This window comes from Tauraco erythrolophus, chromosome 11 (genome assembly GCF_009769465.1).
Source record: "Tauraco erythrolophus isolate bTauEry1 chromosome 11, bTauEry1.pri, whole genome shotgun sequence".
Classification (NCBI taxonomy): Eukaryota; Metazoa; Chordata; class Aves; order Musophagiformes; family Musophagidae; genus Tauraco; species Tauraco erythrolophus.
The window spans coordinates 25,501,915-25,526,501 of record NC_141475.1 but is presented as its reverse complement, the minus strand read 5'-3'; the positions used below and the strand labels follow the sequence as shown (position 1 = coordinate 25,526,501).

Sequence of the window (24,587 nt, the reverse complement as noted above, 5' to 3'; positions counted from 1 at the left end):
TGCAGAAATACAGGGAACGTAAGTGATGCAGCAGATTGTGGAATGTTTTCAGAGAAATGTGGTGTCTGTCTGAAGGAAAAGTAAAATTCTTTTTCTTTTCCTAAGAACAGCACAATCTCCTGCTGAGTCCGTGCCACGTGCCGGCCGAGCTCGTGACCGTTGCCCTGGCACGAGCTGTGCAGAGCCAACAACGGCAGCTGCGGGTCTCAGCGTTGGGTTGCGATAGTAACAATCCCTTAGCCTGCTCTCTGACACGAGATCTTCTCTCCTGCCTGCTGCCTCTGACGGAGGAGGCTCGTTTTCTCAAGGGGAAAGGGGTGCCAGGCAGGCACGTTTCCAGTTCCTGCATGCTAAGCATGATGGGCGGCTCGGAGCAGAAAACAGAACTGTCAAAGGTTTCTCTGGCCAGAAAAATTATTAATGTTACATTAGTGTGTTAACAAGATGTGGCTGAAAAATATGAGGGAGTACAATGTACCAAATAGAAATGGGGAAAAAAATGGAAATGCGTTCCTTCTTAATTTTTCTCTTTTTTTTTTTCTCTAATGTGGAGAGTAAGTATGGCAGTATGGGTCACATCTCATTTCTAAGAACGTTCCAGATAAAGTTAAGAACAAACAGCAGCCTGCCAGAAATACTGCCCTATGATACACAAATTTCACACCAGTTAGTCCATGTCATCTGCTCCAAAAAGAAGAATTAATTTGTATTTTTAAACTGTGAATTAAGGAGTAATAATCAGACTGAGGAATGTGTTTATTTTAACACCTTGCATTGCAATGTCAGTTAAAAATAGAAGTTTGCAGGAAAGCCATCTGAAGTAGGCTTTAATTCTTCAAGAATAGTGACAAATCTGGTCAGTGCACCAAATTTAACAAACTCAGAATTATTTTGCTGAAAAGCAAGCCGTTAAAAATGAGCTAGAGCAGGTAACAGACTATATCCTGATGTAAATGACTTGTTTAGGAGCAGGAGCAAAGCAGCTGCCATGCTCAGCTGACATACCTCCCATGAACAGAGCAGATGCTAGATGTTTTCTTCTTTTGCTTTTCAAGAGCTGATGTCAGTGGAACAAATGCTGTGAATTTGTGGGGGTGTTTTATGATTAGTCTTTACTTAGAAGTCAGTAGGACATTACTGGAACTGAAGCTTCCTTCAGAACTGGCCCCAGTGAAGTTCCAGTAGGTATTCTTACACACTTGATATTAATCACTCATTTAAGTGCTGCTTTGGGTTGGAGCCAAAGTTTGTAGAAGCTCTGACCTTAAGAGGGATAGAGCTGAGCTGTGTTGTAGCACCAGTGTAAACATTCCTTCTGTGACCCCTTTTCCGCTTGGTTTCATTGTGGGGTGTATTTAAGTGGTGATTAAGAAACAGTTGACTAACACGTACGTGATGGAAGGGTTTGTGCACCTACTCTGAGATTTAGGTTTACAAAACATTGGCAGTTTAATTTGAGATTTAATGCAACATCTGAATTGGAAATTACGTGTTAGCGCAGCCTTTTATTTTCTTGCATTTTTCAAGCTGTCTTAAGTTTTGATTTAATGCTCAATTTGACATGCAGACTGACAGTTGGTTCTCTTCTCAGATATGATCAAAGATTTTGTGTCCTCAAGAGATTTTGGTGCTCTGACTCATTTGGCTCTCATCAACGCTATCTACTTTAAAGGCAGTTGGAAGTCACAGTTCAGACCTGAAAATACCAGAACTTTTTCTTTCACTAAAGATGATGAAAGTGAAGTGCAGATTCCGATGATGTACCAGCAGGGAGAGTTTTACTACGGTGAGTTGAAGCTTTAGCAATTTAAAGCTACTGAGTCTTCCCTTAATAGGCTTGTTGGCAGTAACACCAACTTGTATTGTTGTCTGTTCTTTCACCTGGAATTTTAAATGTGACGTTTGCCCAATGAAGGGACTCTGATTTTGATGTCTTTTCATAATGTTTGTGCTCGTGTATTATAATAAGATAACAACATTTACAATGACCTCTTTCTTAATTACTTTTTTTAGGTACGTGTTTGGTAGCACATGGTGGATTTCAGAATGTTTGTCCGTTATATCTAACCTCTTTACAGTTATTGAGCTAGTCCTGCTTCTCACTGAAATATTTTTCTTATGCTGTGCTAAATATTAAAATGAATAAAGTTTGCTCATTACTGTTGTAATATCCTGAGAAAGGTTAAATAGGGGTTCTGTGAACAGCAGAACTAATGATAATTTTTGTCTTGAACTTGAACTCCAAGTGAGTTTTACGGTGCCTAGCACTAGCAGTTTTTCACTCAGTCTCATCATTGACAAATTCTCTCTCCTGAATAAAAAAACCTCTGCCCATTTCCATGAAAGTCTTGGCAGCCTTAACCACTTTGAAGCTTCTCTCTGTCTAACCAATAGAAGTTAGGTAAAGGTTCAGAATTGATGGTTATCTACGAACTGTGTGATTGCATAAGCTTGTTTTCTTGAAGAAAGCAAATGATGTAAGCCTCAAATCCTATGATGAAGAAACTGATACAAATTTTATACAGAAGAGAATAAAGAGGGTCATTTTTTTTCCTCCGGTATTTCGTAAATATTGCCTAGTATTAACCTTCTATTTTTCCTCTATACCTAGTAAAAAACAAAAAAAAATACTTCTAATAGCTTTTTTTTTTGTTCTCATTTTTCTTTTGTAGGAGAGTTCAGTGATGGCTCCAATGAAGCAGGCGGTATCTACCAAGTTTTGGAAATACCATATGAGGGAGATGAGATTAGTATGATGATCGTTCTTTCCAGACAGGAGGTTCCACTGGTCACATTGGAACCACTGATCAAAGCCTCATTGATTAATGAATGGGCTAATTCTGTGAAGAAGCAAAAAGTGGAAGTGTATTTACCAAGGTGAGAATATGCTCCCATGTCAGTGGAAGGGGAAGGACCGCGTTCATGTTGACTGGAGTAGCAGAGTAGAAGCTTGAACATCTTGATCCAGCCTGCAGTTACATAGCACCTGTGTGAAGGTTGCTTTGACAAGAAAGCCCAGGGGATGTGCAGTGCAGAACGATGGCTGGTTGAGCAACATATGAGCACTGTGTTTGCATCCCATTCATATGTAAGCTCCTGAGAGGAGAATTTCATCATCAAGAACACATCCACCCTGAATGATGTTCAAAGTATTGCAGAACTCATTATGGACAAGTTCCATTTAGACAGGAGCCATAGAAATATCGCAAGTCTGAATTAACAAAAGCTGAAATGTTTCATTTAGGTCCTAATTAAATTTCTATGTGCTGCTAATTAAAAAAGTTCAAATGATGTGTGTCCGCATAGATACAAATAGTTGAGTGTTGAGAGGTAATTCCAGTCAATTTATATCTTTTTTTTCTTTTTTTCTTAGTTGTAATAAGTGCTGATTTCTTTTTCCTTAGAGGAGCAATAGAATAGCAAGGTGTTACTACCAGAAGGGATGGAACTTCTGTCAGTTCATTTGTAGACATAAGTTGTGTGTGCTCTGTGGCGTATTTGCTCCCATGTACCACTTAGTTATATTTTCTAGAATTCTGTTTCATCTACTTTCAAGCATTTTTCGTGCTTGCCCTAGTAAGAGAGTTGCTTACTACTAAAAGTCACTACAATGTATAGTTGGATCATGATATCCTTCCACTGATTCGTAATGATTTCATTGAAAGCTGGAGATGGACTTTTTACAAGGGCGTGTAGTGATAGGACAAGGGGCAATGGCTTTAAACTGAAAGACAGGAAATTTCGATAAGATATGAGGAAGAAATTTTTTACATTGAGGGTGGTGAGGCACTGGAACAGGTTGCCCAGAGAAGTTGTGGATGCCCCATCCCTGGAAGTGTTCACAGCCAGGTTGGATGAGGCTTTGGGCAACCTGGTGTAGTGGAGGGTGTCCCTGCCCATGGCAGTGGGGTTGGAACTAGATGATCTTTAAGGTCCCTTCCAACCCAAATCATTCTGTGATTCTGTGAAGTGTTTATATAACAATATGGCACAAGTTTGATGTGGATCACTGCTACTTATTCCACTTTTATTGCACTGTGCAGCGGGTACATGGCAGTATTCAAAATAAGCTATAGTGACTCCTTCTAATCATTAAAATGTTCTTTGTTTTCAGATGACTTGGAGATTTGAGTTTGTTGTATTTCACATGTAAAGAGCAGGGCCAGAATCCCTGCAGTTTATCAGCTGCTTTTCCAAAGCAAAGACCACTTCCAAGAAGCTAACTGCAGCTGAGCACAGTACAACAAGGCTAGCTAGGATAAATCAGGTTGAGAGAGACTGATGCTGTCAGCTTGCCCTTATTCCAACTCGAGATGGAATTCCGCTTCTCTTTAAAGCTGTTATGCTGGGACTCCGAGTGGTGAGGGAACAGCAGCATTTTGGGGCTGTTTTTCTCTCCCCCATAGGAAGAGTTCCTTTCTTCTTTAAGTAGTGTTTCCTTTGAAGAAGCAGGGAGAGCAGCAAAGAGCTGCATTGCAGGTTTTATACAAACTGAACCTATTGTACACTATTCCTGGGATTTTTATTTGTTTTTCTCTTGGAGCTTCAAGTCTCGGGGGCTGTAGTATTAACAGTCCGTAAGATGCAGGGGAGGGGCATTTCTTCCAGGCTATTTCTCCTGCAGGCTTGGGCAAACCTTACCTAGATGTTAATGAGAAGTAAAATACGAGGATTCTTCCATCCCTTAAGCTTTCCTCTTACAACTGGAGCATTTCACAGCCTATGCATCAGGTGCTGAAGCTGGGCATCTTCTTTCAAAGAATTCCTAGCATGTGAGATCCACAACAGAAGTTTCTCTCCATTGATTATGTAGAGAATCTGTGAAAATTAGCTTCCAAATTGAAGAAGCTTAGGTATCTGGAGTTAAATACATGAATCTCATGGAAAACATATTAATGATGCTTATGACTTTAAGTTTATAGAGGTAGTTTTGGGGTTTATTTGCTTTTTTAGCCAAAAGCAGAGACTGCAGGATTCTCTGTAGCCAGGTTCTCAGACGTGAGTTTGAGACTTGGGTTTTGTGTGGTCATATAATGTTGTTATTTATTTTGTCCTCAGGCTAGTCATCATGCATGTCTCTCTGATCTAAGAGCCGCAAATAACTGGGGAAACATTTGTGGATTAAGGCTATACAAAGGCAAAACAGGTGCAGCCAGGTGCTGGTTACCTTCAGTATTTTCAGATTATAAAAGATAATTATCTTGAGCTTGAAATTCCATCTAGTGATACTGTAGTTTCCTTACAAAAATTCCAAAGATTAATTGCACGCTCCCAAGGTGTTGGATTTCCATTAAGGATTCAGAGATGATGTGCAGGATTTTATCAATGCTCTAAATAAACACTTCATAAATATTTTATGCTCTGACTCAGAAAGACATGTTATGAAATGTGGCCTGCAGGCTCTGTCCACTGAGAAATTGAAAGCAGCAGTGGAATAAAATGAAATTTTTATGTCCTGAAAGATGCTATCCAATTATAAAGTGAACATTTTTTAAACTTGCACATTTGTAATAGGACCTGAATGACTAGCCAAAGCAGAGTTAATCACAACTTTCCAATTTCTGTCTACATTATCTGTGTGAAAATGAAATTGTGTATTACTCCTCTTAATAGCAAAGGAGAGATTTGTACAGAATTGTTAAATTATACTTTCTCATTTTCATTTTCAAATCATTGTTTCCAGCTTAACCCAGACTAAAGTGATCAACATTTTAATCCACTTTTTGTACAGGAGTGAAACAGACCATGAATATAATTTACAAAGCTGTCTCTCTAGCATAAATTATTTGAAGAGCATAGGAGGAACTAGTACCTAATAGCAGTGCTACAGTCTGCCAGTCTCCTCTTAAGCATTATTACAGTATGCCTGGCTTTCTATAATGACCTTCTTGCTTTTTTGTACCTTTAAAATATCTTTAAAATAACTTAGTGTTGAAATGACGTTTCTTTAGCTGAAGGTTGTTTTCTCTCAAAAAAAAACAAAACCAAACAAAACTCCAAACCAAAAAACCCATACATTCTGTCTTTTTTAACATGCTCTCAAGTCTCCTTTTCATAAGGAATAGATACAGTCATGGAAGAGACATAAAACTGTCCCACTGAAACACACACTTGCCAGAGGAAGAACCGTGAGCTGCCTTGCTTCACCGAGTTGGTGCAGCCATGTGGGCTTTTTGTTTGATTTTGCGGTTAGTGGGGGCAGTTTGTTGCTTACTTGTTTGTTTTCAGGCTATTAAATCAAGCAGGCTAGTTCTAGCACCTCAGGACAACCTAGCTGAAATTCCAGCCGAAATGCTGGAATCGATTTCAGCGGGCAGCTTTGTATTGTAGGCTGCTTACTGGGTTAGAATAGCGATTCAGATCTTGAGGACTTGTCCTTCAAGCAAGAATATTGTTGATTTAAAGCAATGGAGCCATTCCTTTGCTTTTTGTTCTGCAGTATGTAGTCTGTTAGAGCCAATCTGAAAACCTGGAATTTATTCCTTTTGCTCGTTCAGAACTCCTAGTAATTTTCGAATTTGTAGCCATTGGGATGAATCACACTAGGCTCTAGTTCACTTCTGTTGTGTAACTAGAAAGTGTGCCCTAATCCTTCTTGATTCTGTGGATCCTAAGTGTTTAAGGACTTCATGAAAAATTCAGCATTTCAGAAGGGTTGCACAGAATCACAGAAGATGAAGCCATCTCTTTTTCTGTCTTGAAAGTCGGTAAAATAGAAGATAGATAGTCGGATGTATGTTAAAGTTAATGCTCTATACAAAACCGAAAGGTTCAGATGCATAACTAAGGAGACTGTCAGTGTCATAAATACATCATTTTAATCTAATGCTTGTGTCAGTTTTACATTTCATGAAAATATCATCATTCCCTGCTAAACTCTCCAGAGGACTGTTTGTTAGTTTCTCAATCTAATTCTGCTTCCTAAGCATCTCATTCTGCTCTTCATGTCATGTGGGAGAGATCCAAAGACGGTGGAAATCAAGGGAAATATTTTTGTTCAGCTATTTGGACTGCATTTTATTTGTAGCAAGTATAGAGTTTACAAATGAACACTGTAAAAATAAGTACAGAGCTAACTCACATCTTCGCTTCTCCTTGACTTTGCCTGACAGTTGCTAGGCAGAGTCACTACCCCTAATCAGTATCTTTCTGCTCAGTGCTTTCCAAGGAGCTCTGTAGAAGCGTATATCCATGAACAGGTGTGTTAGTGAACCTTCTAGAACTGCTAAGAACAGCAGCTCACCTCTCGACTCAACAGACCAGTCTTTCTGTTCTGGTGCTATGGTGAAAATGTCTCATCTTTTCTTCAGTGTCTGAGCTTTCTCAGACTTCCCTGTGTGGTTCTTAATGCTCCCTGTTGCAACTGTCCTATGACTTCTGATACTCAAGTATAGGATTTTATTTTTCATGGTATTTTTAGCATCAGAAGCACTTAAAAGATTGTGGAAAAAATATGAGCATCTGGTTCATTATATGCGACAAACTGCAAATAACCATGTGTCAGGGCTAGTATCGTGTAGCTCGGCATTTCCAAAGCCTGGAGTTACAGCTAACGCCTGGCTTGGGAAATGAGATTGCATGTCTCTTCTGTGTGTTCGAGGTTGTCAGCTTTGATTTCGAATACCTACATCACTGTCTGTAAGGAACACAAAGAAATCCAAATAGGACTGGAGGAGAACTCCTACCAAATGCATACGTCAGTTTGCATAGCCTGAAATCATATCTCAAAGTGTGAAGCGGCCCTATTATTTTTCGGAAGAGGCTAGTTTTGATGTCAGCTAAAACATTTGAAATATCGTTAATAGCTTATCTGTAACTCTCACTGCTCTTCAGCATACACTAGAGGAGATACTATTTGGAGTAGTGATTTAGAGTGGGTTTTTACTGTATGACAAAACTTAAAAGGAGAGAAGGGAAGTAATTAGCTGTATTTTCGTAAAGAGAGTTTGATATTTATACAGCTGATGTGATATTTTCGGTCTGCTTTATTTGTCATAAAAAGCAGGAACTCACTCCTAGAGATACTGCGGAGACCATCACTCATCCACCTGTTCAGTATTTGCCCTTCCAGAGGTTTCAGTCAGGGGTGTAGCCTCTATCCAGTAATTAAGTGGCTGCCACTATCATTGATTCAGGTATTCTTTAGCAATGCAACCAATCAACTTGTTTGTGTTTTCTTTTTTCAGATGCATATTCAGCTGGCGCTTATGGGTTTACTTATTTTTTTTTTTCAAAAACATCTCCTAAAGCTTTTCCATGATTAGTATGCAAAAGCATCTTTTGTCATCCTTTCTTTCTGGGTCACAATTCATCACTTAGCAGATAAGTGTGTTTTCTGTCTAGTGGTCCATAGACTTAAACCCACCGGATTTCCATTTCTATCTTAGTGATTCTCTGCAGTTGGAAAAAATGCTTTTTTGCAGTTATTTTTCTTATTTGTGACCTTATTTTGCTCTGCATTCAGACTTTTTTTGCTAGTGTCCTATTCTGATGTTCTTTACTAGTTTGACATTGCTACTTAATAGCTAAATTATCTTGAAAGCTTGATACATTTAATACTAATTGTGGTAAAATAAAAAGCAAAAAAGGGAAAAATACACCATTCTGAATTTTTATAAAACGAGTTGTAATGTTAATTTGCCTTTTCTGCATGTTTGTAAGGTAGGTACAGTTGGATGTGTCTTTCAAAATGTTATAGTGTAATTTTAATATAGAAGGAAATATTTCTGGATTTATTCAGTGTGCACAGAGAACCTCTGTACTGTTTGGCATCAGGAATCAAGTCTTAATTCGGCTTTATTAGGGTTTTTACAGAAGTCTCTGAAATAGATCTGGACTTATATTACAAGCATGTAGTGAGAGTAAAACTAGTCTCTAGTTTTGGAGCCTGTAAGCCAATGGGAAACTTGAATGAATGAGCAACTGATTTGTCTTTCAGCTTTAAGCTGCAATTGTGCAGAAGGTCTTGTGAGCTCCCTGCCTGTAGTTTTTGACCAGTGTGAGTGTCTGCAGCTTTCTAACAGGAAAGTGAGTGGTAATTCCTCTTGAAGAAGAGGTTTGGGTTGGAAGGGACCTTAAAGATCATCTAGTTCTAATGCCCCTGCCATGGGCAGCGACACCTTCCACTACACCAGATTGCCCAAAGCCTCATCCAACCTGGCCTTGAACACTCCCAGGGATGGGGCATCCACAACTCCTCTGGGCAACCTGTTCCAGTTCCTCACCACCCTTTGAGTGAAAAATTTCTTCTTATCTCTAATCTAAATCTCCCCTCTTTCAGTTTAAATCCATTGCTCCTTGTCCTGTCACTACATGCCTTTGTAAAAAGTCCCTCTCCAGCTTTCTTGTACGCCCCCTTTTAGATACTGGCAGGCTGCTAGAAGGTCTCCTTGGAGCCTTCTCTTCTCCAGGCTGAACAGCCCCAACTCTCTCAGCCTGTCTTCATAGCAGAGGTGTTTCAGCCCTCGGGTCATCTTCATGGCCTTCCTCTGGTCCATGTCCTTCTGTTGGAGACCCCAGAGCTGAACGCTGCAGGTGGGAGCTCATGAGAGCAGAGTAGAGGGGCAGAATCACCTTCCTCAATGTGCTGGCCACACTTCTTTTGGTGCAGCCCAGGGTACGGTTGACTTTCAGGGCTGCCAGTGCACATTTCTGGGTCATGTTGAGCTTTTCATCAACCAGCACCTCCAAGTCCTTCTCGTCAGGGCTGCTTTTGATCTGTTCTCCGCCCTCTCTCTCTGTACTTGTGCTTGGGATTGCCCCCACCCACGTGCAGGACCTTGCACTTGGCCTTGTTGAACTTCATGAAGTTTGCACAGGCCCACCTCTCCAGCCTGTCAAGGTCCCTCTGGATGGCATCCCTTCCCTCTAGCGTGTCAACCACTCTGACAAAGCTGTTAAAACTAACAGGACACATTTCCATTTCCTACAACCCTATCGGCTGCTTTCAGGTCATCTCATCTGTGTACTTGCATCTCATTCATTAAGATAATGCCATCTTCTTTCTTTTTTTTTTTTTAAATGCTGCCACATTGACTGATGCAGACTGTGCCAGAACACCATAAGCTTCCTCCAGTACATAAATCTTTGTAGATCTCTTCTGATTCTTTTGAGAACTGCCAAAACGATAAAATAACAAGGATCAGTTCTTGTGGTTTTATTCCAGGCATATCCTGGAATTCATCTGGTCTAGTGGTGCCACCAGTGATTTATTGAGCCTGAACTATCTCCAGATCTTATTTTAACTTGCATAAAACTCTTCTCTGGGTGATGACTAATATCTATCCCATCGTAGAGTTTTGGCTTCTAATAGCATTTTGGAGTTCATTACGAATGTAGATTGTGTAGTGGATTTTTCTCATTCTGTGTAAATGTTGTTAGTGAGAAAGATCCGCTTGACTCTTATCCAGTTGTCTTTTGAGATCTGGATTATTCTTTTTCAAGCTCCCAAGGCTTATATGTGCTGAGTATCATACATCTCAGCTCTTCATCAGCTCTTCCCTGTTCAGAGTTCTGACCTGTACTTTCTTCTGACAAGAATGTGTTTCTCCACGTCGTCGAGGAAGTTCAGTCCTGAAAAAAGAATTATTATAAGAAATTTCACTGAAGCACATTCTGTTTTATTTGGTTTCTAGCACAGGTAGGAACCCTTCTCCAAGGACCGCAGCAGAATTGCAGAGTTGTTTCTGGCTGAATGGCTTGCTGGAGGAACTACACCACTGCCTTCGGACTGTGTCTTTGGTGTTGTACAGTTATAACCAGTCACTGTCAGCATAATTTAAACCATTGTTTGGTCGTTCTACAGAAAACCATAACTCACCCGTGGTGAACATTTATAATTAGTCTCTTGTGTTTGTCTGCAGATTTCTGGTGTTTTCTGGTTGGGGCTGCCATTCTTATTATTGTTATGAACACATTGCTTTGTTTCTCCAGCTGTCCAGTCTGTTTCTGACAATACATAAAGCACTTGAGTCTTTTTGGTCTTACACCAGACATAACTTTTGTAATGTTTGAAAAGAAGTCTTTGTAAATGGAGCAAGCTTTTGCTCATAATCTTGCCTTCAGGATAAATCTCAATTTGTCCTTCCAGCGTAGTATAACATAGCCTGGAACATGGCTTTGCAAGCTAACTCTGAAATCCCATCAGGTTGTACTCACATGTGCATTTGCACTAACAACTGTTTTCCCTGTTCTTCTCGCCATCAAAACCCAATTAAAATTTTACCACGAGAGTATTAGAAGATAGATCAGAAATGCTTTATATTCGTCTTTATAACTGCTGGTCTTTGCTTATGCTGTCTAAATAAAAATGGGATATCTTTCTTACTTTCCTAGTCCTCCTTTGCCAACAGCTGTCTATGAAGTTTATGCTTTCGTTTGCCTTATTTGCTATTCTATTCTACTGTCTGTACAATTAATTCCATTTTTATAGTAAACCTGTTATATAAAAAGTGAGCATTTACATTAGCTACTGCATAATTTTGCACTGAGGCTTTATGGTGAGGGACTGTACATGTCACTAGCATATTTTTTGATTGCTTCTGCGTTAGAAAAAAAAATCCAGCTATGTAAGTAAACTACTTTGTTTTTAAACATTTTTGTAGATGGTGTCACAATGCTGTGCTACTAGTGCCAAATCTCCTACTTTACCTTATTTACCTTGGTGTTTCATAGATTTCATAGATTTCTAGGTTGGAAAAGACCTTAGAGATCATCCAGTCCAACTGTCCCTAATCCCCATTAAACCATATCCCTAAGTAGTTCATCCACCCTAATCTTAAACACATCCAGGGATGGGGACTCAACCACCTCCCTGGGCAGCCTATTCCAGTGGCTGACAACCCTTTCAGAGAAGAAAATTGCCATTACCTAGAAACTTTAACCTTCTAACAACAATAATTACTGCTTACATTCTAGGCCGCTTCTAATTTTCTATTATTTTTCTCCAGGTTCACAGTAGAGCAGGAAACTGATCTGAAAGATGTCTGGAGGGGTCTCGGAATTACAGAGCTGTTCAGCAGTAGTGCTGACCTCACTGCCATGTCTGGTAAGTGGTTCTTGTGTTATCTCAAGATATATGAGAAAGTACTCAAATCACCTGAAGACAACCAACAAGCTCTTCAAAGTGATTTTATGGGAAAAAAAAAAAACAAACACCTAGCAATTTTTTAGTCCTGTGGGATTTTTGCATAATGTAGGAGTGTGCTCACTGTAGAAGCATTTGGGGCAGGGGAGAAATCTGTCAGGGTGTGTGTGGAGGGATGGGGGGATTTTTGATCTGGGAAAGCTCACTCCAAGTGTTTCAGAATTGGATCTCACTGGAAATGCAGAGAAAGTGTAATAGCATGCAAGAGGCAGATCCACATTCGAGCGATATATGGCTCCGGTGCCTCAATGGCAAATGAGATTTGCACAACAAGGGTGTTGCCGTCTCTTCTCTCCAGAGGCTGTTTGTTCACAGCATTAAGCGCTTTATGCCGTTGTACAATTAGTCATCTTCCCAGATACCTGCTGTACTGAGCAGCACAGGAAAGGAGGAGTTCTGAGATAAAAGCAGTTTAGTCACATATGCTGCTTGTCTATTTCGATATGTTGTCAACACTTTATTTTCAGGAGTTGAAACGTCCAATACATTTGGAAATTGAGGTGGAAATGAGATATTCATGCTTTTAATACCTCCTAAAAGGTATTGAATTGGCATAAAAGGTGGTTGAGTCATCTTTGCCTGGGAAGTTGTTTCATTTTTGCGTAGCCATGTAAGCAGTGTACTTAGTGCATTCTGTCTAGACCTTGATTTTGGCAAACCCAGTTGTTCTCTGTTTAGAAGCACACGCCAGTGTGAGATTACTGTCATTGTTCTTGTAATTTATGTTTATATACCACCTCCTCTATATGTTTCTGCTCTCTGGGTTACTGCCTCATCAGCCAGATAGATCCCTTGCTGATGGGAAATAGCTGTTCCTAATGGTCTGTCTCTGGAAGTGGTCGCACCTGTGTGGCTTATTCGATGTAGTGGTGATGAAGGCAAACCTTCCTCTCAAATTTATAGCAGAAATGTTTGCAATTTTCATATCCTTTTCACTTTTGCTGAGTTTGAAATGTCGCTTATAGTGCATCATGTAGCTTATTCCAGTGTTTTGCCGCTTTTGCTTTCCTAGTGAAATTCTGGGAAAATCTGGAGCTAGGTAATGTGGAAAGAATTTGAATAAATGAAAAATCCTTCTTTAAAAAAAAATGTAATTTTTCTGAAGAAAAACATCTTCAGTTTCTCTGCCACCCCAAAGTAATGTAAGCTTTCCAATAACTTCTGGTCTACATACAGAAAAGTATTTCCTGGAAGAGAGGTAGTAAGGAGAACGGGAAATACACAGGGGAGATTGAACCACGAAGGCAGTCAGTGCTTGACTTATTTAATTTCATGTAAAATCCACCTGTATATCAGGATCTAATTCCATAGTCGAGAGGTTAGCAGAAATATTGGAACGTGTTTGTGTTTTAGTCCGTGTGACTACTGACTCTAACGTTTTACATTTTGGTAATCGTAGTGTACAAAATCAAAATACCGTGTTTTTGCATGACTGAATGAACTCCTCTGCCATTTAAAGATTAAATCTTTGGTAAATAGTGTAGAGCAGAGTATAGAGAGAATTCATGAGTTTTACTGTAACATTCTTGCTTTTTACTTAAAAGGGCATGTGCCACCAGGTGATGAAAAGGTCATTCATAAATTCAGAATAAGAAAATGTCTTTGAAGTAATGTCTTTAATGAAAACCCTGTTGTTGATGCTATGGAGATGAAATTTTAAGTAATTAAAATACAGAATATGCTTCCTGTTTCTGATTTTCACAATGTAAATACCTGAATAGTGTGTCAGGTAACAGGGAAGTTGAAGTCGGAATGCATTTCAGTGTCAGCCCTCTGGAGAATTTTGGCACTTCATGAAACCTTAAATGCAGATATTTGAACAAAATGTTTGTCTGGACACATTTAGTTTAGGAAGATACAAATCATAAAAAAATCTAAGGAGATTTTTGAGAAATGCTGTTGTGTTTAAAAAATACTCTCCTCCTGTTGCTCTTGCTTTGGATTATTTTCAAGGACAGCCTGCAATTTCAACAGCAGCCCTAATCCTGTAGTCAGATCCAGGCACAGATTGTTGAGTTCAGTGAAATTCTGTGTGAGTTTAGTGGATGTAAATCAAATTACAGGATTACAGACTTATTTTTCAATATTTAGAATTTTTTGCTTTTTGCACTCAATCTGAAAAATGGAAATAGATAAGTCAGTTTTATCTTCTGGGATGTCTGGATTGTGAGCAACCAAAGAGAAAGTTTTAATCCAGATGTGCATTTTGAATGTTATGTTCTTGCAGAAATGAAGTTCTTTGTCAATTAACACAGGTGAGTAGGAGGACATTCCTATTTGGCTGTCTAGTTGCACATATTCTGACTCCCACTTTCAGCAAAAGACACTGATATGTTTGACTCACATCTCTGATTCCATCAGGGGTTCAAAACAAGCTTGAAACAACTTCTGGTATTTGAGATTTTATAATTTACACAGCACGTGAACTTGCTACTTGAGTATTGTAACACCACTTAAGACTTGCCCTTGAACTAATTTCTTTACTAAAATTCCCCTTCCCTTTCAAATTATTACAATGTTTCTTACTGTTGTGTAATGAGGTTAAAAGTAACTACTTTTAATCATGTTAAAAGTAACTACTTTTAACCTCAGGGTGGCCTGCATTTCAGTAAGTAATAATACTACTTTCATGATACGAAGTAGTTAGAAGAGCACCAGTCCAGTAAATAGTTCTTTGAAGTCTTGACTGAGGTAGGTATAATTTTTCTGGGACAACCTAAGCTAAAAAAGCCAATAAACCTTCATGGTTTTTTAAAATGAGATTTGCAGAGCAACCAGTTGGCAACTGTGAGTAGGAGTTTGCAAGCATATGGAGTGTAATGACAAATGGAATGTGATACTAGCAGAGTCATGTACATCAGAAGTAAGTCTCGGATTACTCCTACGCATTAATGGTTATCCAGGCTAGGGTCCTGCAGGAAGCTTAAACTTTGATACCAGATCTCCATGGGACTTTTCTGAGATGCTAATAATCAAATCATGTTGGTTCTTATAAAAATCCGAACTCAAAGAAGCTACTAGAGAAAAATGACAGAATAGCAGATACTCAGGTAAGCCCCACCTTATCCACAGGGAAAACCATAAAAGAAAGATAACGACAAGATGTGTATGATGTTGAAGTATTGCAGTCAGTGATTTGACAGGCACAAAATGGAGCAAAGAGAAGAATGCCTGAGCACTAGGTGACAATATTATGCTTCTGTATGAAAATGAATTCATTCACTGCAGGGAGAGATGAATGAGAGGGATATGAGAGTGGCAATATAAAAAGAAGAGTCTAGAGGAAGTAAATTGGGATGCGGAATTGCTCTTTTCACCATCCAAGGACAAAGGTACCCAATGAAGTGAAAGGCAACAGATTGAAACCAAATAGAAATTACTTCTCCTACAGAAAACTTAACCACAGAGATCTTTGCTGAATATTTTTTGAGATCATGAGGTTGCTCTGAGACAATTTTTATTAATTTTTTTTTAATCCTATCGATCAAAACTATCTATGTTGCATTGAATAATGACATTATATATTTTGCGGGTTAGAAACTTAGTTTAGGGTATAAGGCACATGCTAGGTGAGAGGATGTTTTTCTCTTGTTCTTTTTTGCTGTAGTTTTAGTCTGTAAAGCTTCTTGTCTTGCTCTGAAGCAACAATGCTGCTATAGCTGGAGCAGTGTGCTAGACTAATTGGACATATTGGTCTCATCTGCAGTGGCACTTCTTGTATTCCTGTCAACTTAACAAAATATTGTTGAGTTTTTTGAATACTCAGATCCTGACTACATTTACAAGTAGGCCTGCTGTTACATCTGATGGTAAATGTTAGCAGTGTTTATGCTGTCTGAATTGGGTTCTATAAGCTCATCAGATGGAGACTAATCTTCTAATGTGCTAAGTGTTCCGACCAGAAATATACATTGGAGTGCCGTAAGCACCAGCACACTGCAAAATAAAGCATTCGGGAGGAAAATACAGAGTATTACTGTGAATATTGCAGATCGGAGGAGCAGACTTAAGGGCTGTTGTAAAAAAAACAAATATGATTGAAATATGTGATTAGGCTAAGTGGGCTCTTCTTTGTCTGCTACTAAACATAAAAAAATTACTTGGGTTTAAGATTTTAGGAACCAGCATTTTTCTGTAAAGGCTGCAAAGTTACTGTTTTCTTCTGGTATGTGCCACATAGCTCAAATGCTCAGTAGAGCTTTGAAGTGGACTCAGGCAAGGATAGCAAAACTCAGCTGCCTGCAAGGCAGAATTTGCAGAACTGACCAGTAAACTTACTAAGAATGCTGTTAACTGACAGGTTTACAGTGGCAGCATGTGCATGGATCTGTCACCCTCTCTGCTATGACATGTGTAAATGTTCTTACACATCCAGTGTTTGTTCTGAAATGTTTTTTGAAAACTTGAGTCTTAGTGGGTCCATGGTGGAATGGAAGCTTTATTTAACACTTGACTGTAGTATTTAGTTAGCCTGTGATTTGTTTTTACCAGTAACCTTGAGGGTTAAAGATGCTGTTAGTGCTGGAATGCAACCAGGTTGTTTTCTGGTGGCCTTTCATTGACAGTTAAGGAGACAAAAGCTGTGAGAATTGTGCTTGGTGTTCAAGATAAGTAGATGCTGCATGTCCCACGTTTTAAAGTAACACGGTGGAAACCTTATCCTAGCATTACTGAAGGCTGGGAACTGAAGCCTAGGAGGAGTACGATATTTAGCAATCTAGTATATGTTTTACTACACGCAATCCCAAAGGGAATGACCTAGAGCCTTTTTTGGTGAGATTTTAAGCTAAGCAGCTGAACTGGGAGGTTTCCTTCAGTTCTGAGTGTATGTAGCAGTAATGAGATCTGCTGGGGTGAGGCATTTTAAATTGCTGTCTCTTGTGGTTTCAGCTTGCATTAGTGTTAGAACTAGTGGTGATCGTCAGAGCCAAAATAAACGGGTAACAATTAGGTGAATAGTCCTAAGCTTTCCCTCCTTAGTCAACCTGCAGCTAGAGTTTTGATGTGGAGCATTTTGTGCAGGATCAGAAATGCAAAACGGTGTATCTGTCTCACTGGGGTGATTAGATCAGCTTTTCATGGCTGTGCATCTCTCTGTTGAGAAAGCTTTTACTCCTTTCTTAACTGCCAGTTGTGCTGTCATTACTGTGGATTTTTATGCAGGTACAATAAATGTATATCTAATCCTTGTTACGTCTTGCTAATGAAATTTAGTCAAACAGATTAAATGATATTACGTGTCTTGCTTCCTGCAAAGTGCTGAGTATTCCAATGGGTCTGGTCGTTTAGCCATTGAAGAAAAGTGATGAAACATCCTGCGACTTAAGCAGGAGTAGGATTGGACTGAAATTAAGACTGAGAAAGAAGGATGGAAAACAAAGACGACTGAAAAAAAACTAGTTCATGGTGATTTTTGCAATAAATATTTATCTTGAGCTTCTTTAAATTATAATGACAAGAAGAAAGAGAATCGCTAATTTTCCTGGAGGAAGCCTATAATGCTGAAATAAAATTCTTTATGTATAAATATTTGCCATATAATATCATACTCCTTTTTCCTGATAGTTGCATTTAAAATCTTGTGTTCAGTAAACGTCTGGTGTGCTGGTGCTCTAGGCAGTGCCAAGCTATTTTAATATCCATCATGTGTACAAATTTAAGCAAGGTAAATGATGCTGTTAAAGGTATTATCAGAGTACCTGCAACTCCTATGCACAAAGCTCTTCTCTTTCTCCACCTGGCATGGAAGATGGATAATAGTGTCAAGGGTTTTTGGCAGTATTTGATTTTGGTTTTTTTTTTTAATACTTCAATCTTACTGTTGAGCCACTTGAAATATGTTTCTTTTTCCTCTTCAGATAACAAAGAACTTTATCTTGCAAAGGCATTTCACAAGGCATTTCTAGAAGTTAATGAGGAAGGATCAGAAGCTGCTGCTGCCTCAGGTACCTGACCGAAAAGCAGAACCAAATCAAACGTCTGGTTATTCTGTGTTAATTAATTTTTTAAAACTGACTTGCTGTACAGCTAGGAAAGCTAAATGGCATGTAGCATGAAGACACAGCATAGCAAGTATACTGCTTCTCAGAAGAGAATTCTTGAAATGGAAAGGGTTAGCATTTTTTCAACATGGTGTGTTTCACAAAGAATTTCGAGCATTCTGTGGAAAATCTCTTTTTCTTTATTTTGCTTCTGATTGTCAGGAGGGTACAGCCTGGAATTCATATTTTCTTTGTGGAAGCTAAGCATTCGTAATTTTTGATCTGCTAATTGAGGTGGTCAGAGTAATTTGATCCAGAATAGCTAGAAGGAGCTGAGTTGTTGCAATTGCATTTTAATAAGTTTGTATACAGAGATGCAAGATGGGAAATGCTAAATGCAGAAACAGAGCTGGACATTATTAAGGCTAGGAGATCAGGTGGTTGGTTTACTTTGTTATCACATGCTTTTCCTGAAAATAAGTTACGTGAGTTGCCAATATGTATCACAGGGTGATTTCTAATCCCCTGTCTTTATACCAGTCTTTGAGGAAAGGAAGAATGACTCCCTGGTCATGAGTATCAGTAACTGGGTTGAATTGCAATGTAAATATGGACAGGGATTACTAGCACCTGGGAATTAACAGTGCAGTGAAAATGTGAAAGTATATGAAATACTGGGAAATAATAATAATGTCCTGGAGAAATCCATGCATCTCCAAATAAAAATAGCGAAGAGCCGAATTCTGCCTGATTCCTAGTTAATTTTACTTTCAGCCTCTGCATTATTTAAAGACTCAAGCTAAAAGCTGCAAGATCAGCCCATTTAGTTGTTGCATATTATTAAGGGTTACCTTTTACTATCAGCTGCAGGCCTGGAGCTGTTTAAAACAGGTCAGCAGTTCTGTCTAACATAATGCCTTTCCTTTATACAAGTGAGCGGGAGTCATAACTCCTCTTAAGGTTCTGGATCTTATAATTTATAAGCTGCTCCATCAGCCTGAGAAATTGTGCCACTCTCCATTGTTAATCATTCTTAAAGCATAAATAGGTGTGCAATTATTCTGTAGGTCTTTCATTTTCAGTCAGATTTTTCATGCTATTTCTTGGTGACACGTAGTGCTGAGAGTGTAGGACTTCAGTGTCTGCTCATGAGCTTCACAAGTATCTCATGAAGGGCAGGAGAGTGTGAAGTGATATTTAACAAGTTGCCTATGTTCTTTTTCCTTTAGGAATGATTGCCATTAGCAGAATGGCAGTGCTGTATCCCCAAGTTATAGTTGATCATCCCTTTTTCTTTTTGGTCAGAAACAGAAGAACAGGTGAGAATATTGCAAACTCTTCCACATTTTTCACAGTACATCATCAAGTATACAAAAGAAGATTACATCTTTTGATCCATGAACTGACCTTGTATTGTGAATATCCCTTATTTGTCTTAAAATATCTGATATTGAAAGGCTCATATTTTCTGTATCCCCTTAATGTTTCTCCAAGTAAGACACCAAAATCTGACATAATCCTGAAAAATATTCACAATTACGTGATTGAAAACCCCAGGGAAGAAAAAAATCACCATTTCTCTTCAGGGAACATAGTGCTACTGCCCTGAATATCCATAATCATTGCATTCGGCAAGAGCTTGGCTGTAGTAAGACTAGTGAAATATGTTCGTGGTACCAAGTGATTTGCATAATGGACAGATATTACAGCTGTGAATAATTCTGTTGTGGTCTTGAAATGTTCTGTGGCAGGCAAGGGATGAGACAGCACTCACTAGCAAAACGGGCAATGGTGAAGTAATTCCTGAGCTTCATATTTGTAATTTGTGTTAATGATGTGGCTGTGACTGGGTGACAAAACATGATTATGCACCCACAGACATGGGTCTGTGTTGTGATGTCTGACATGTTCTTCAAGTAAACTCTGGTAGGTTCGGTTTGACGGGTTTTTTCTGTGTTTGAGAATCCCTGTTGTGGGCATCAATGTTTATTAAAACGTTTAGAGGGCAGCGATGCTTACAGTCTGGCTACGTAGAGTCACTCGTATGCAAGGTGCGATGCCAACTCTTAGGCGTTGGAGTTTTTTTGACCAAAACTAAGTTGAGTATCCTGGCTGCTATGGACGTATAATTAGGCAAAAATGGATCTGGAGGACATCATCTGCCCTTTTCCCTACTCAATATGCAAAAATCTCCACAGAAAGAAAAGTTTAAATCAGGACAGAGTAGAGCTGGGTAGCTTTGGAGCAGTTCTAATGTCGCACAGGCCTTGTTGTTGCATGTAGAAATTGCCAACAACTATAGTCGAAGCCTGAAAACTCATTACTAATCTAGAAATCTAAGGTCAGAAACCTTTTGAAAAAGATCTGTGATGCTTACTGTTATTCTCAAGAATACCCTACATGCTCTTAATTGATTACTGTGTTTAAACAGGTTAGCTAGAAACGTGTAACATGAAAAAGATATAAATGATATTTAAAAAGCATAGGGGAGCAGTGCTCATATAGAGAATGGCTTGGTGTGGGTTGTGTGCTGTAATGTGGAGTAAATCTGTGAACTCAAAGTAGCAATCTATTAATAATTGTTAACTGGTGTGGAGCTTCTGGGGCTCACTTTTAATTCTGCGAGGAACGTTGTCCAGCAGCTCAGGCATGTGAGGGTCAGAAGTGATCAGGGAGGTTACTCTGATTAGGTGTTCATGCTCCAGTTAAGGTTAGCTGCCGCCTTTGGACCTCCCCAGCCTTGGAACCAGTATTGTCTCATAACCACTTGACATCAGTGACAGTACTACATGGGCCTTCATTAGAACCATTAGAATGAAAGAGAGCCTTTGTGTTCATTTCTGGTGGATTTTCAATCAAGCCTTTAGAATAAGCAGAGATGCACTGAAATGCAGAGGATTTCACTCTTCTCTGTGCTCTATCAGTTCTGAATACAAAGAGGTCCTCTTCTCTAGGGCTGTTGATCCTTTGCCTTGCATGACTACGAAGTTCTCCGAGACATATGTTCCTATAAAAATTGTGCACCACATGGTCTAGAACTTTTTATCAGTATTCGTCATCTTACAACCTCAACTTTTCCTTTCAGTTCTGACAACTTCCCTTCCCACTTTTTCCACAGGTACTGTGTTATTCATGGGAAGGGTAATGCACCCTGAAGCAATGAATACGAGTGGCCATGACTTTGAAGAGCTTTAACTGCCACCAGCTACCAAAAAGAGGAGATAAGCACATAAAGTTTGAAGTTAATATATTTAAGGTTTGCTGTGTTTTCCCCCAAGACATTGTTTAAAATGCTTTCAGAGCTAACTGTGTGCAAGTCAGTTGCCAGAGGAAAGCTTACAGTATTAAAGTAATGGCTCTGTTTCTGTCGTTGTGGTTGCTGTGTCCTTAAAATAAAATTGTGTACGTGTCAACAACTGTTTCTTGTTCCAGTGAATTGTAAAGCAAAAAAAACCCTGCAAATCCATTATTTGTAATTTTTTTACAGTCCAGAAACTGAGACAGGAGCAGAATGTGTGCAGCTCTGAATAATGCAAATGGCAAACCTTGATGATAATTTGTAGAGTCGAAGAACTACATCCGGAAAATACGATCTTCCTGTTCCTGTAAAGTAGTAAACAGACCGCGATATGCTGTCTCATCAAAGTTAATGGAACAAATTAAGCCTTGTGGATTTTATTCTGTAAGATAACTGTGGTAGACTTTGTGACCTTTCCCACATGTGGTTCTAAAATGTTGCTTTTATGAATGCTCCTGCATGTGACTCTGCAATTCACCTTCCGTAACTGTTGATGCCAACAAAATTTGATCGCATGAATATTTGACACTAGTCAGTGTAGAATAGCTATGTATGTGACTGAAGTAAAATAGTTTAATAGTCATGTCATTCGTGTGGACATATTTTTCTCCCCCAAAGTAGTTGTTCTACTTTAACCTAAGCTTTGCAGTGTCTCTCTTCAGAGATCTAAACCAATCTTTCTAAAAGTTAAAAAACAAAACAAAAACCAACCACAAAACCACACTCCTTAATTTAAAGTGTCTAAAAATGTTATATTCATAAATAAATGCCTAAAGGAACAACATAATCCTTTTTATTCCCTAACTTTTTGTTGAGATTACACTGACAGAAAGGAGAATGACACATACCACAAGTAAATATTAGCAGGGGAATCAATTGCTGTTTCCATTTGCAAGAGGAGAAGTACCAGTCATCACCAGAGAGGCATGTAATTATTTCCTCCCTCATTGTGCAAAATACAAAAAGAGCAGAAGTTATTAAAAAGGTAAGAGAACAGGAGAAAAGAAGGGAGGAGCTCCTTTGAAACAGATCATAAATACAAACTTTTGGATAATAAGTGGGTTTCTTCTCAGTTAATAGGAGTTTTGTCTTTTGAATTCTGCAGGAACAAATGCATACTGACTGAACTGTAGTTATAGGCTTCTGTGGCATAGTCACTCCAAAACAGCATTGATACTGCTCACAAAATTATTCATGCAGGAAGAACTTCCAAAATTTGACACACTGTTCACTTTTTTAATACCACTTGTGCAAATCACGCAGGTCAGACTGTGATGTGATGGATGGTCACTGTGGAGGCTGGTTATGCTCCCTCAGAGGAAGGGCATTTGAACACATTTCTAGCCCTGCCTCCTTGAATTGTTGAGTTCTGTTGCACAGAAGAAAAATGGAGCTCCTAAGTGTATTGTTGTTGCTTATAGCCTGTAGTGTATTGCAATCTGGACTTGGTGAGACAGTTTTGTATTGAAATTTAGACAAAAATTGTTTAGTTCTGTATAGTTAAAAATGTGCTTGGGAGGGGAAACAAAAAAAAGGGAGTGCTTCTAAGAAGGAGCAGGTGCCAATTTTACCGAGATACAGAACTAGCCTCACTGCAGGTAAAACCAGCTCCTTTGACATGGAGTTAGACAAGGACTGCTTCTTCATGTTTAAATGATTCTGTGAACATCAGGCTCTTCTCAGCGGCATCCAATGATAGGATAAGGGGAAGTGGATATAAGCTGGAACATAGGAGGTTCTGCTTAAACATGAGGAAGAACTACTTCACAGTAAGGGAAACAGAACACTGGAACAGACTGAACAGAGAGGTTGTGGAGTCTCCTTCTCTGGAGATGTTCAAAACCCGTCTGGACGCGTTCTGTGATCATCTAATGTCTTTAAAAGTGACCCATATGCTAAGCATCTCTTGTAGTTTGAACCTATGGGAGCCTGATTTTTAAGCTGTTACATTTATTTTCAGGCTAATTTTTGAGATCTTCACTCTTTAGTCGGAAAGCCATGAGAAAGCAGATGACAACCCTCAATCATGTTTATTTTCAGTCCGTCAAAAGTTCTTCCTGACTAATTTTGTGTTTTCTTTGCATTAGTTCCTTGCAGCATAGATGCTTCTTTACAAGGGAAGGACTGAAGATAGATTTGAACTAAAGCTATGAAATTAAGGAAGGACAGCTGCCAGTCAGAACTATTTATAGAGGATATCAGGCAAGTGCAAGACTTCCCTCGCAGTTTGACCGAGCATAGGTGTAAGTGGAATGATGCAGATTCACGTATTCTAAATCTAATTCTGAGAATTGCCTAAATGGGCATATAGGAAAACCAGAAGAAACCAAAATGCAAACGCTAGTTTTTTCACATGATACTCTCCTAGTCCTTACAGATGCAAAATAGCCATTTCTTGTTTCCTGAAAATTGAGACTTACATGGATTTCAACAACATGAATTGATTTATTACCAAATTACGCCAAGATGGTAGTTGTAGACCACAGTGAGAACAGCTCTCAAACAATACTGGTTTTCAGTAGTGATGATATCATAAGTGTTGTTACCAATTTACTGAGGTGTGTGAATATTATTCCATTGTGGTTTTTAATCTAGATTTTGTATAACGTTCTTTTCAAAGATGCTATTGCTTTTTAGAGGCAAAACCAGCAAGATTTTGTCTTTTTGTTTAGATTTTTTTTGATGTAAGGGGCATTTGTCAATAGTGGCTCATATGTGAGTTTAGGTGTGTAGTCTTGCAAAAATTGAAAAAATGTATTTTGTGTTGGAGGCTATATTGGAAAATAAATTACTGAAACTTCTGTAGTTGTGCTGTGTAAGTGACCCATGATGTGACACTATCTACTGAGATCCTTCTATGATGCAGATGGAGTTTAAGCGTGAGATGCAGTTGCCTGATGCTATCATCTTCTCTCTTGCTTGCATAGATATACTGGAGTACAGTTGAAAATGCTTTTCAGAGCTGCAGGTGGAAAGAGTCTTTTCTCTACAAATCCCTTTGGCAGTGGTGCTACCCCTGGAGACTGATTTGACTGTTAAGATCTCACTTTTACGTAACCTTGAGCACCAAACAGTTTTTCTAGATTAGTACTACATTCAAACCAAACTTTCTTCTGTTATATGAATTAGAGTGGTTTTGTTGCTGTTCCGAGCATTAATTTTC

The 24,587-nt window shown here is 38.9% G+C and overlaps 1 protein-coding gene across 2 annotated transcripts in view; it reads left to right on the top strand.

Moving 5' to 3' along the window:
* The window catches only part of SERPINI1 (serpin family I member 1), a 53,524-nt gene extending 29,319 nt beyond the window's left edge, over nucleotides 1-24,205 (top strand). For both annotated transcript variants that reach the window (XM_086618177.1, XM_086618178.1), the window contains exons 4-9: nucleotides 1,592-1,786; nucleotides 2,673-2,877; nucleotides 11,949-12,046; nucleotides 18,004-18,090; nucleotides 19,356-19,445; nucleotides 21,245-24,205. In XM_086618177.1, coding sequence (XP_086474303.1) covers nucleotides 1,592-1,786; nucleotides 2,673-2,877; nucleotides 11,949-12,046; nucleotides 18,004-18,090; nucleotides 19,356-19,445; nucleotides 21,245-21,321 — 752 coding nt within the window. In that variant the 3' untranslated portion in view covers nucleotides 21,322-24,205. The remainder of the gene's footprint in view (nucleotides 1-1,591; nucleotides 1,787-2,672; nucleotides 2,878-11,948; nucleotides 12,047-18,003; nucleotides 18,091-19,355; nucleotides 19,446-21,244) is intronic.
* Nucleotides 24,206-24,587: the final 382 nt, after the last annotated feature.